Raw genomic sequence first — 13,508 nt, forward strand, 5'->3', positions numbered from 1 at the left:
TTCAAAACAAACAATTCTCACATCATTTGAAACTTTATGTTATGTCACTTCACAACGCACAATATCAAATCACTTGCTCACCATACCCTTTCACGTCTTTCAGGCTAGGGTACAGGTGTGGTATTATACAACACAGTTAGAGCAATATTTGTTATAACCAGGTTCTTCTCTACTGGCCAAGTTGATTTACCAGTTACCCCTTCCAAAACATATACACATAAATTTTTACAATGTAAGTTAGTCTGTGTTTTTGATGCGAAACCTTAGCTTTTTGATCTGCATGTGATTTTGGACTAATTTGACAAATTTAACTTTGGATAATTTTCTTGAGTTCTATGTTCCATTTGTTGTGAGAAGTTTGTATTGTTTCTGTCTTTAAAATGTACAACAATTTTCCCAAAGACTTTGATTAATATAGAAGTAATGGAACTATGGTAAATCTTTGTTATGCTTGGATTAATACAGAAGTAATGGAACTATGGTAAATCTTTGTTATGTTTGAATTAATATAGAAGTAATGGAACTATGGTAAATCTTTGTTATGTTTGGAGTAATATAAAAGTAATAGAACTATGGTAAATCTTTGTTATGTTTGAATTAATACAGAAGTAATGAAACTATGGTAAATCTCTGTTACACTCAGATTAATAAAGAAGTAATGGAACTACTGTAAATCTTTGTTATGTTTGGAGTAATATAAAAGTAATAGAACTATGGTAAATCTTTGTTATGTTTGAATTAATACAGAAGTAATAAAACTATGGTAAATCTTTGTTATGTTTGAATTAATACAGAAGTAATAAAACTATGGTAAATCTCTGTTGCACTCAGATTAATAAAGAAGTAATGGAACTACTGTAAATTTTTTTACCGTGCTTGAATTAAACAGAACTACTTATTTAAATACTCAATTTAACAGTAAACGGTTATCGCGTCGTCCCACGTAGTTTTCTTACATTTGTTACACACGGTTTTACAACTAAAGAAACATTATCATGAAAGGGAGGTGGCTGATGAACAAATGATTTAATGATTTCTGTAGAAGAAAATGAATTAAAACCCAATATATGTCCTACTCCCCGCCTCCCTTTGACTATGTCTATATACATGTGTATTTCATGCCAGAAAGTGAAGTCAACTTCCGTACGTTACTGTATAATTTTCGAATGAGACCAGGTAAGATAATTAATTTAAAATTATAGAAACGTTGATAAAAAAAAAACATTAGGCTAAAACTACAGAGTTTTAAAACAGAGAACATTTCGGTAACGACTTTTATCACGTTCCCTATTTGTGTACAGGTTGAACAAGTTATAATAGTCCCTGGTGGGACTTAAAGTAACATTACTGACAGCGATATTCAGTGTGCTGTAAAGTAGGTGCTTAGAATATTAACGTGAATTAATTAAGTAAATACGCCTTCTGTTGTGTCACTGTAAGCCTGACTTGAGAGAGTCACCACGGAAAAATGACAAAAAGAACAGTCTGCACTTCGTTAAGTTATAAGCGTGTGTGATTAACCTAAAGAAGTAAGCAATATAGCTTCTTAGTGTGGTGTGTCTTTGGAGAACACGATGTTTGTCGAGAAGTAAACCCGCCGAAATCATGAGGTCATAACGGCTGTTTTCGAGACTTACCACTGCGTTTAAAAAAAGAAAGAAAAAGATGGAACGTGACTTTGCTGGTAATTCACCTCTCAATCAGTCACAAGCGTGACAGGGTTAAATCCTATTAAACTGCATGAACCTCGCACACGAGTGGTTTGGTATGAAATCTGATAAATTACCCTTCAAGTTGGAACATTTGTAGTCAGGCTTTAAACCTGATAACTCATCCCTCAAGATCGTACACGAATGGTTAGGTGTGAAATCTGATACATTACCCCTCCAGATAAAACATCTATAGCTAGGTTTGAAGCCTGTTAACATCCCTCAAGATCGTACACGAATGGTTAGGTGTGAAAACTGATACATTATCCCTCAAGATGAAACATCTATGGCTAGGTTTGAAACCTGATAACTCATCCCTCAAGATCGTACACGAATGGTTTGGTGTGAAACCTGATACATTACCCCTCAAGATAAAACATCTTCCGTTAGGTCTGAAACTTGATAAATTACCTATCAAGTTAAAAGATCTTTCGTTAGGTTTGAAACCTGATTGGTCAAACCTCAGTACTGAATCTTGAATATCATTGAAGTTTTTTTGGAGATTTACTTTTCAAACCGTTTATCCATTTGTCTTCAAACTTTTTAAAGTAAGCCACAAAAATCAGTATTAAATCCCAAATCCCTGTGTAAAACACTTGAAAATGTCTACATTTATACCATTTAGGCATAAGTGCGCTTTGTTAAGACGAACGTGTGGCAAAGTTAATGTGTCTAATTAAGAAAGCTTTACGAATCATTTTAACACGTCGATAACAAATAAAAATTAAATATAAATGTAAAGACATGTATTAGAAATTTATTTATTTATATGTATTTTTTTTCTATTTCAACGGGATTTGGAATTTCCAAAACCAGCTCTGTGCCAATTGAACATGAGAGACACCTTTTGTTGAAATTGTTAAAACAATTATTTTTAAAAAGTTATAAAACTGCTGAGTGTAATTGCTGTCATCAAAAAACTCACAGTTTCTTGTGTGTGTATGTTTTTATAATCCATTATCAGAAATATTACGAAACGTAAAAAAATTGACGAGGAAGACAAGCATTGTTTTTTTTTTATTTGAATTTCGCGCAAATCTACACGAGGGCTGTCTATTCCTAATTTAACAGTGTCAGACTAGAGGGAAGACAGCTAGTCATCACCACCCACGGCTAACTCTTGGGGTACTCTTTTACCAACGTATAATGGGATTGACCGTCACATTATAACACCCCCACCGCTGAAAGGGCGAGCATGTTTGGTGTGATGGGGATTCGAATTCGTGACCCTCAGATTACGAGTCGAGCGCCGTAACCACGAGACCATGCCGGGCCAACAAGCGTTACACCGAGAACAAAAAGTTGTTTTATTACTTGAGATAACACTCGCTGAACGTTAACGTTGTCAGATAATACTGTGTTCTGGTTATTCGAAACTCATATAAGATCATCTCTACTTAGCAGGCATCAATAAATTAGACAGTTTCTCTTTACAACCGACTTCCGACAGCGCTAACAATCTACCATAAATTTCGTGGTAATTTCCGAATATTTCTTCTATCTTAGTTTTATATGTTCACCACGTATTACACTTATTTCCGAGACAATCGGCAAGGCAAAATGTTTGCGATAATAAATAAGCAACATTTATTTATAAGAGACATGTCGTTGAATATTAGGTAAATACTTGAAAATTAATTATTCCAACTTTTCAGTGGCACAACGGTATGTCTGTGGACTTACACCACTAGAATCCGGATTTCGATATCCTTGGTGGGCAGAGAACAGATAGCCCATTGTGTAGCTTTGTGCTTAACTTGAAACAAACCAACTTTTGGAATAGTGTTCTATATTTTTTCTTCTTACATAAGTCTTCGGCTGTTTCTTAACACTTTGGGTTTGTGTATTCTTATGGCCGGATGTATTAAATTCTAGATAAACTAGAATATTATTTACAAACCTTCCAGGTTCGGCAAAGCGAGGTGTTTAAGGCACTCAACGCGTAATCTGAGGGTCGCGGGTTCGAATTCCCGTCACGCCAGACATGTTATAATATTACGGTCAGTACTACTCTTCGTTGGTAAAAGAGTAACTTAAGAGTTGGCGGCGAGTTGTAATGACTAGCTTCCTTCACTCTAATCTCACATCGCTAAATTAGGGAGTACTAACACAGATAGGCCTCGTGTAGCTTTGCGTGAAATTCAAAAAACAAACAAAACAAACTTTTGTTAAGAACAAAGCTCCACGATGGACTGTCCCTGCTCTGTCCACTACCGGTATCAAAACCCGATTTTTTAACATTATAAATCTTCATTATTAATGCTGATTCAACGGAGTTTTCATTCTAGTAGCTAAAACGCTGGAGGACATAACAAAAAACAAATATGATATTTGCGGGTAAATAAATGCCCTACCAGCAAGATTCGTTCAGATATTCTCGTTAAATGTTTAAATTTAAATGTGTTACAAGAGAAGATAGTTTTATGTCTATCGAACAAGATCCATCCATCGTAAATGCTGTTACATCATCTCAGATTCCAAGGTAGAAATGTTGTATAAATTAAAGTTTAATCTTGATTTTTCGATATTTTTTATGTATTTTTATTTACGATACAAAGTAGGAATGTTACAAGTTATCTATAACACACAGAAACACTTATTAATATGCTGTGAGAAAAAATCGAAAACAGACGTTTAATGAATATATTTTACTTCTCTTTTCGGAATTTCGTGCAAAAATATTCGAGGGCTATCTGCACTAGTTGTCTGTAATTGAGATATGATAGACTAGAAGGCAGGCAGCTAGTCGACATCGTCCATTGCCAGCACTTGGTCTACTCTTTTACAAACAAAGATTAGAATTGATTACAACATCATAACGCCCTTATCGTTGAAAAGGCAAGCATGTCGACTAATAGGATTCGAACTCGAGACCGGGAGATTGTGAGAGGAACGTCCTAATTATTAGGATATGTCTGTTTTTTATTATTTTGAATAATATAGTTTCTTTCAAATATTATTTACATCACCTAGTTTTCAAATGCTGCACGACAGATTTTATAAAAGTTTCCTCTAGACACTGAGTTTTGGGTTAGAATGATTATTAGTAGAAACAAGGGATGGGGAAAACAACAAGAGATAAAGCAAAATATTATAAGATTTAAATTACTCCTTCAAATATTGATATTAAATATGCAAATATTAGATTCATACTTTCTTACAGAATTGGAAAATATATTATATTAAGCAACAAACCACAGTTTAGAGATTTATTATACCCCTGTCCACCCATACGATTTTCGTCAACGAAACTTGTTTCTCTCTTTTAGACTTCCTCACTTCGTGGCTCAATGATATTCCTCATTACCAGGTGGTTAAGGCACTCAACTCGTAATTTGAGGGTCCCAAGTTCGAATCCTTATCACACCAAATATGCTTTCCCTTGTAGCCGTGGGGGCGTTATAATGTTACTGTCAATCCAACTATTCGTTGGTAAAAGAGTAGCCCAAGAGTTGGCGGTGGATGGTGATGACTAGCTGCCTTCCCTCTAGCCTTACACTGCTAAATTAGGGATGGCTATATCAGACAGCCTTCGTGCAGCTTTGCGTGTAATTCAAAAACAAACTAACAACCCTAAAATGTGGATTTCTATACCTATGGTGGGAAAAGCATAGTTATTAACTTACAGTTCTTAATGACATTCAGTTTCTGGTTTATTATTAACCTGCAACTATTAATAATATTCAGTTTCTAGTTTATTTTATTATTAACCTACAACTTTTAGTGATATTCAGTTTCTAGTTTATTTTATTATTAACCTACAACTCTTAGTGATATTCAGTTTCTAGTTTATTTTATTATTAACTTACAACTCTTAGTGATATTCAGTTTCTAGTTTATTTTATTATTAACTTACAGTTCTTAATGATGTCCAGTTTCTAGTTTATTTTATCAGATATGTGTTGTGTTATATTTTAAACCAATGCATCCTCCATCAGATATGTGTTATATTTTAAACACTACATTCTCCATCAGATATGTATTGTTTTATATCTTAAAACAACACATCCTCCATCAGATATGTATTTTGTTATATTTTAAAACACTATATCCTCAATCAGATATGTGTTGTGTTATATTTTAAAACACTATATCCTTCATCCGATATGTGTTGTGCTATATTTTGAAACGCTTCTTCCACCATCAGATATGTGTTATATTTTAAAACGCTACATCCCTCATCAGATTGTTGTTTGTTTTTTGAATTTCGCACAAAGCTACTTGAGGTATATCTATGCTAGCCGTCCCTAATTTAGCAGTGTAAGACTAGAGGGAAAACGGCTAATCAACACTACCAACCGTCAACTGTTGGGCTAATCATTTACCAACGAATAGTGGAATTAGCCTTCACATTATAACGCCCCCACGGCTGAAAGGGCGAGCATGTTTGGCGCGACGGGGACGAGTCGCACGCCTTAACACGCTTGGCCATGCCGTGCCCCCTCATCAGATATGTGTTGTATTTTAAACACTACATCCTCCATCAGATATTTATAACTACAGTTGCATAATTTTCTGAAACGTACTTACAAAATTTTACCTTTCAACCTTGCTACATGTAATTGTTTTTAAAATTATTTTTATCTATATTCTTAATGTTGTAACTTTTAAAACTGACCATTCTTATATCAGATATGTAATAGCAGAATTCTTTCTTTATTATGGACATGTTATTGTAACAGCCGATTTTGTAAATCAATTAATTTTACGCATATAGTAACTGCTACAATCAACAAAACAAATCATATTTGAATAAAATGAACCTGTGAGTAAGCCAAATCACATAATCTCTGCTTGTGAGATTTATTACCTTTGCACACCCCCTGTGGCTCAGCGATGAGCATGAGGGTTTAAACTGAAAATCAGAGTTAGATATCCTAGGTGAACACAGCGCAAACAGTCCAATATGTAGTTTTGCGCTTAAGAACAACAAAGAAACAAACAAACGTGTAAAACAAATATTTTTTGTGATTCGGTATTACCATATGTGTATAACAGTTGGTCGTGCTAGTCAGTCTTATAACACATGTGTAACAGTTCATTTTGCTAGTCACTGTTATCACACGAGTCTAATATATGTTTCTGTCAATCACACAACTCACTCTTGACTAATGGGCAATTCCGTTAACCATTCAAGTCAGATTATTTTTTATGTTACAAACCAATTTTCCCTTTGCTTTAACAACTCTGCTGCCCAGCGAGATCGTAGTCTTTAACAAGTGATAATGATAATCAGTCTTATCACACATACTTAACAGGTATTTTTGTTAACCACACCAGTTGCTTTTGTCATCCATTCAAATTATATGGTGTAACACGTGAGTCTGTTAATACTATTACTACGTAACCAATAATTTTGTTAATTTTTCGAATGATATACATACACTGATTATCACTTCATTTTTAAAATTGTAACAAACAATCCTGTATAACAGATCTACCGAATGTTTAATCGTATATCAAGTTTCGTTATGAATTTAGGTAGTTTTTATACATCAAAAAACAAACAAAAGATGGCGGGTCTGTTTATTATAACCACTTTTTTTTTTTTTTTTGAGGTGAGCTACCTGACCATTTAAACTGCCAGGTGCAAAACCAGTAATTTGAAACCAGTAATTTTGTAAAATACTGACTTTAATTCCCATGAGTTGATTGACACTTGTGAAATATAGACTAAGAGTATGCTATGTACATTCGCTAACAAATGTATTACACATTTCCCCTAAACAACTGCAAACTAAGTTACAAAACAACCTTTCTTGTAACCTTAAATAAAACCTTACTGAAATCACTTGTGTTCGAATTATCGATTTTTAACTTCAAAAATTCAGTTTAACACAACACACCGTCACCTGATTTTCAGAGTTCAAGTAATGCATTGAGATCAGAATGTATATGAGCTGTAAGTGACTTGATTTTATATTGTTTTGGAGAGATGAACAAAAACAGTTTCATTAACGACTGAGATACACGAAGCACTTAGTAATAACCAGCACGAAGCTTAGACCTCCACCTGAGGACATTAGAAAACCCACCATATCTCTAACTGTATACATGGTTATGATGATGGGTGGTTATAGCGAATATCTGAAATGAATCCATTCTTGTTGGTATCTTTTAGAAGATTTCTTTTATGAAACCTATCTTGGAAATTCTTTACGAACGAGAGTATTTCCGCCACCTAGACCAATATCTAGGTAATTCTCTTCTGCATGTCACCAAGCACTGTACGTTTATAAGCAGTTTCCACAATAATATTTTCTAAACGAATGCAATAAAATATTCCAATATTTAAATTAGTAATTTTACTTTCTTAGAAACAAAACAAAACATATTTACACTGCAATTATTCACCTTTGCATTTCATGACTTTATAATCGATATGGCAACAGGTTTTAGTACCTAAGTTCAACGACAGTCCATTATCGGAACGATACCAACCAAGGACAGGATCCAATCTTAAGTCCCTCAATATCTATCAAGTACATTTAGCTTTTCATGCACGGTCATAAGCAAGAATACGAACACGACCTTGTTATGTATTTCAGACAAATCAGGTGCGATTGAATTTTAAAGGTTATTATGTAAATAAGGTTAAGAAAATAATGCACCATGTTTTCAGGAACTACTTAAAAGATGGTTGTCCATGTATTGTGGAGATTTGTTTCGCTTAAGTTGCTAATTAAATAAAAATGCCACATTCAACTAACGAAGAAAGACTGCTACACCACACGTGTGTAAATATATTTGCGTATCTATTTATATATATATTTACATGAGTATCACGACAGTACTTATTAAAAATTCTGGACTCTCTTAGGCTTGGTTTTCGTGTAATTCAGATTTCTGTAAGAGACTAAAATCTTGAATGTCATTTAGTATGACTTTTTGAACCTTCGCTGACTCAACGTCCTTCTTTAGTTCTTCTATGTCCCGCTTCAACTTGGCGCGCCTGTTCTGAAACCACGTGATTACCTGCGCATTAGTTAGGCGTAGTGACTGTGCGATCTCGTCTCTGTCAGCAGGAGATAAATATTTCTGGTACAAAAACCTCTTCTCAAGCTCAAAGATTTGTTGGTTGGTGAAAGCTGTTCGGGATTTTCTCTTCTTTTTTGGTTGTTGTCGGTTACTGAATAGATTGAGGTGGTCTTGGCTTTCATCTGTAAAACAAAACAACAAATTAACAGATAATTAACGTCTAACAATGCAAGTATTTCGATTGTTAAACAAACTTATTGTACGTACAGGATAGGAAAAGCATGCCATCCCTTACTTACAAACAACAGTATTTGTATTTTCTTGAGTGTTTTGAAAACTAATACAATTAGCTTACACTGAAATACTCAGTAAAAAACAAAACAAAAACGATTTCCCATACGCAGGAGTTTCAGACAACAAAGTTAAGAATTTATCACAATATATATTACTTACAGTGTTTTGTCCACTGAAAGTTTACTGGTAATTTAAAAACATATTCTGAGTGAAGAAATTATTTAAACATTTATTGTGTAAATGTACACATTTTTTTTTCCAGCACTAGATTTCCACCAATTTGAATTATGATGTTGAACGAAATTATAAAACCTCTAACAGACAAATGAAAATAAAAATGAATTCGATATAATAGTAGGTTAATATTCTGATATAAATAACGCATTCTTTAACTTATTGTATCTCTGTCTTTTGGAGTGAAGAAGAACTTACATAATGAATGAACCAATTATAAGGTTACCGTACTCATCTGTAACACAACATGTTGCATGATAACTTTAACTGCTGTAACTTCTCTTTTAACCAGTGTCTGTTGTTAGCCATGTTCCCTTTAACCAATACTACGCGTAACATAATACAATATCTGCTGTAAATCACCTCTCTTTCAACCATTGCTACGCAACATAACAATATATCTCTTATATATATATATATATATTCTGCCTTTATGTTAGTGTATTTGTCATTAAATCCACTTTAAGTCAGGGCCTTTTTAGCCATAATCCATTTTATGCTAGTGTATTTCTCATTAAATTCACTTTACGTCAGGGTTTTTGTTTAGTTATAATCGACTCTGGATTGGGGTATTCCTTGTAATAATCAACTTATGTCAGAGTCTTCCACATTGTAATTCAATTTTAATCATTACTTATGGTTGCAATGTTTGTCTATACAAAACGTAAACGTAGCTCAGGTTTTGTTTGTTAATACAGTGACCTTACAAACAACGTAATCGTGCATGTATTGCTGTAAAAAACTTGGTGAGGTTCTTATGAAAAACTTGAAGGCTTCTCTCCATATATAGAAAGCAAAACAAAACTTCTTTTGTTTGCCACAAACTGAAGACAGTAATGATAGTATGTGTTATTTTCTTACCTTGACCAGATCAAACACACGTGTATAAACAGCTAAACCCACACAAATGAGCAACTCTGTGACCTTTTAAATGCCCTTGAGGTAAGTGAAAAACATGCTCATGTCTTAGAGGTCAGGAAAGGTTAAGGAAACTTAAAAATACCCAAACGTATACAAGGACTTTTAAAAACGATGCCTGAAGTAGAACAACCCACGTAGGCACAACAGCCACAGAGAAAAATGATATATATATAATTAACTAACAAAGTATGTCCACTCAATAAATCAGTCCAAGCTTTGTGTCTTGTGACATAAAAATCGGCGTGCGTACACACAGAGAGACGACCTGAGCTCGTGCTGTCGGCGTGTTTTGTGGTTATTACAGAGTTGATAGTTATTACAGAGTTGATATCTTCCTTTGGAACCATTGTGTAACTGGACATATAACGTCTCACTTCAGCTTGTGAGCGAGAAGTAGAACAGTCAAGATCTCTTCTCTAATTCTCTGTATAGTTCTATAAAACACTGGTGTTGGGAGAAAAAATGTACTTGTAAGAAGAAAGAAAGCAGAAAAACAGAAAAAATGTGCCCTTACGTCGCTTTAATATCGCGCAAAGTAAACGTTATTAAAACTTAATAAGCAGAGCTATTAAGTGCCAGAGTTCTAGGAACAGTTCTGATAAACGCTATTCTTGGCGAAGTCGCAAGACTGATTCAGAGAATTGATCCAGAAATATTGTGTCGTAATTGGCACAATTACATCACGTGAAAACAAAACTGTTTTCAAACCTGAATAGCTCGCATGGGTTCAAAGGTCATGTTAGAAGTATCACCGTTTAGCTACGTATCTCACCTACACTATTGCTCGTAACTGAATAGCGAAATCGGCTATCGCCTTTTGTAACGCTTCCACCACAAGACGTGAGTAGTGTCTTCAGTGACACATCACAGACTTTTCGATATGCTAACCACCAGATCTCGCGCAGGCCTAACTGCTTTTACAAAGTGTCAAATTCTGTTAAGTTGTCAATAATTAATAATCCATTAAATCACCAAAGACGATTTTCTCTAGTACTTAGATTTGATTGTTGACAATTGTGTCAGTAAGGTAGACATTAAATTCGAAGTCTTTATGTGGCCAGAAGGCGTGAGAAACATCTGTGATTACAAGTTTCTTAGTTTAATTGTCTTGAACCGTTGCAGTTTGAATTGTTTTGGGTATTTTCACAGAACCGTGCATATGCAAAGATTAATTCTGACGAGTTTATCCTTGTTTTGCATGTTTACTTTAGAATTTTCGCATTATGCTACGTAAGTTATATTTGTGCATAGCCAGCCGTAATTTTGAGATGACAGATTAGAAAAAACAATAAACGCACAATATCCACAGTTAACTCTCATATAATTCTTCGTCTTACCGAATGAGTGGGAACTTGCCGTAACTTTAACACACGATGCTTTTGAAGTGGAGCAACGGGACACGAGCCATGATCCCTAGGATTCATAGTCTAACTACTCTAAAACTGCTGTCATTCCTGTTCCATATCAATAGAAAAATGTGATAATATAATAATACACACATGTTTACAGCATATTTAATATCATATAAGTAAACTTGACGTGATAAAAGAAATAAGCTTTATGTAACTATTAACATGGGAAGTAATCGTACGATTACTAATTCTCTTATTTCAAAGACAGATACGTTCAACACGACTTGTAATATCGGCCAGTATTTTCTCTGCGAACGGTTTTTTATGTGACACAGGGGTTAAACAGCCCGATCAGGTACTGTTAAGTGTGTGTGTGTGTGTGTTTTTATAGCAGATAATCCATAATTTTAGTGTTGTAAATCCTTAGACTTACCGCTGTTTTGGACCGAATAACAGGATTGGCTGCCACACGTATGACGTATCCGTAACTGAAGGTGCAGTTAATATTCAACAGCATCGTGGTTCAAACATTGGATCTTCTAATCATAGCCCGACATTCTAATTCGTGCATGTTTGTGTTGATCGTTGTAAATAACTCATCCGTAATACCGGAGGAAAATAATCTAAATATACTTATTTTATTAATTATTATAAGATGCTAAAAACCAAACACTGGGAGGCCTGGCATGGCCAGGTGGTTAAAGCACTCGACTCGTAATCCAAAGGTCGCGGGTTCAAATCCACGTCACACCAAACATGCCCGCCCTTTCAGCCGTGGGGGCGTTATAATGTTACGGTCAATCCCACTCTTCGTTGGTAGAAAAGTAGCCCAAGAGTTGGAAGTGGGTGGTGATAACTAGCTGCCTTCCCTTTAGTCTTAGACTGCTAAATTAGGGATGGCTAGCGCAGATAGCCCTCGTGTAGCTTTGCGTGAAATTCAAAAACAAACGCTGTAAGTACACACTGTAACTATGTTGATAATCAAAGGGTTATACATACGTTTATTTCTATATCAGTATATAAGATTCTTAATGTTCAAATCAAACTAACGTCACTAAGGTAAACACTCTATCCCTAATATAAACGTTCTATCCTTCAGTAGCTCAACGGCATGTTTCTAGATGCTAAAAATCAGGTTTCGATACTTCTGGTACAGCACAAATAATCCCCCGTGAAACTTTGAGTTTAACAAAAATCTAAACAATGTAAATCTTACTGCAAAGAGACAAAATTCGACGAAACTTACAAAAACAATGCAGAGTCCGGCATGGCCAGGTGGGTTAAGGCGTTCGACTCGTAATCCTGAGGGTCGCGGGCTCGAATTCCCGTCACACGAAACATGCTCGCCCTTTCAGCCGTGGGGGCGTTATAATGTTCGGTCAATCCCACTATTCGTTGGTAAAAGAGTACCCTAAGAGTTGGCAGTGGGTGGTGATGACTGGGTGCCTTCCCTCTTGTCTCACACAGCTAAATTAGGGACGACTAGCGCAGATAGCCCTCGTATAGCTTTGCGTGAAATTAAAAAAAACAACAAAAAACAAAAAGAATGCAGAATGCCAATTTGTAAAGGCCAAGGTTTCGTTAAGCGTTTGTTCTTCATAGTATTTATTTTACCGATCTATTTTTTTGGGGGGAAACATAAGGTTTCAAAAATAAAAGAGATGTAGAGGATTCGTCGTGCCACCTACAATGTAAAGGGAATTATTACAGTTTTTTTCAAACATGTATAAAAAAAAAGCCCCCAGTGGAGCGACATCCAAATAAAAAAAAATCACGACTTGTGTGATAAATTGTGAAGAAAGAATTTCGTTCTTGAATTTAGTATGTGCTGAACGACGTCTTGGTTGTATACAAACGACATAATGGCGCGCCCCTGTGGAACTAACTTTGTATTATCTTATAACCTTTTTTTTTTATGGTTCAGCTGAATAAAATAGAAGGTATATGAATGAAGACGACATAATAAAAGTTATTTCTCTTCTTTGTTCACGTTCAAGAAAAGTTAAAAAAAAAGTGTAGA

The 13,508-nt window shown here is 34.9% G+C and overlaps 1 protein-coding gene across 1 annotated transcript in view; it reads right to left on the reverse strand.

The window, feature by feature from the left end:
* Positions 1–8,415: 8,415 nt before the first annotated feature.
* The window catches only part of LOC143256086 (transcription factor LBX2-like), a 192,332-nt gene continuing 187,239 nt past the window's right edge, over positions 8,416–13,508 (reverse strand). The window contains exon 2 of the mRNA XM_076512809.1: positions 8,416–8,869. Coding sequence (XP_076368924.1) covers positions 8,526–8,869 — 344 coding nt within the window. The 3' untranslated portion in view covers positions 8,416–8,525. The remainder of the gene's footprint in view (positions 8,870–13,508) is intronic.

Source organism: Tachypleus tridentatus, chromosome 7, assembly GCF_004210375.1.
Source record: "Tachypleus tridentatus isolate NWPU-2018 chromosome 7, ASM421037v1, whole genome shotgun sequence".
Lineage (NCBI taxonomy): Eukaryota > Metazoa > Arthropoda > Merostomata > Xiphosura > Limulidae > Tachypleus > Tachypleus tridentatus.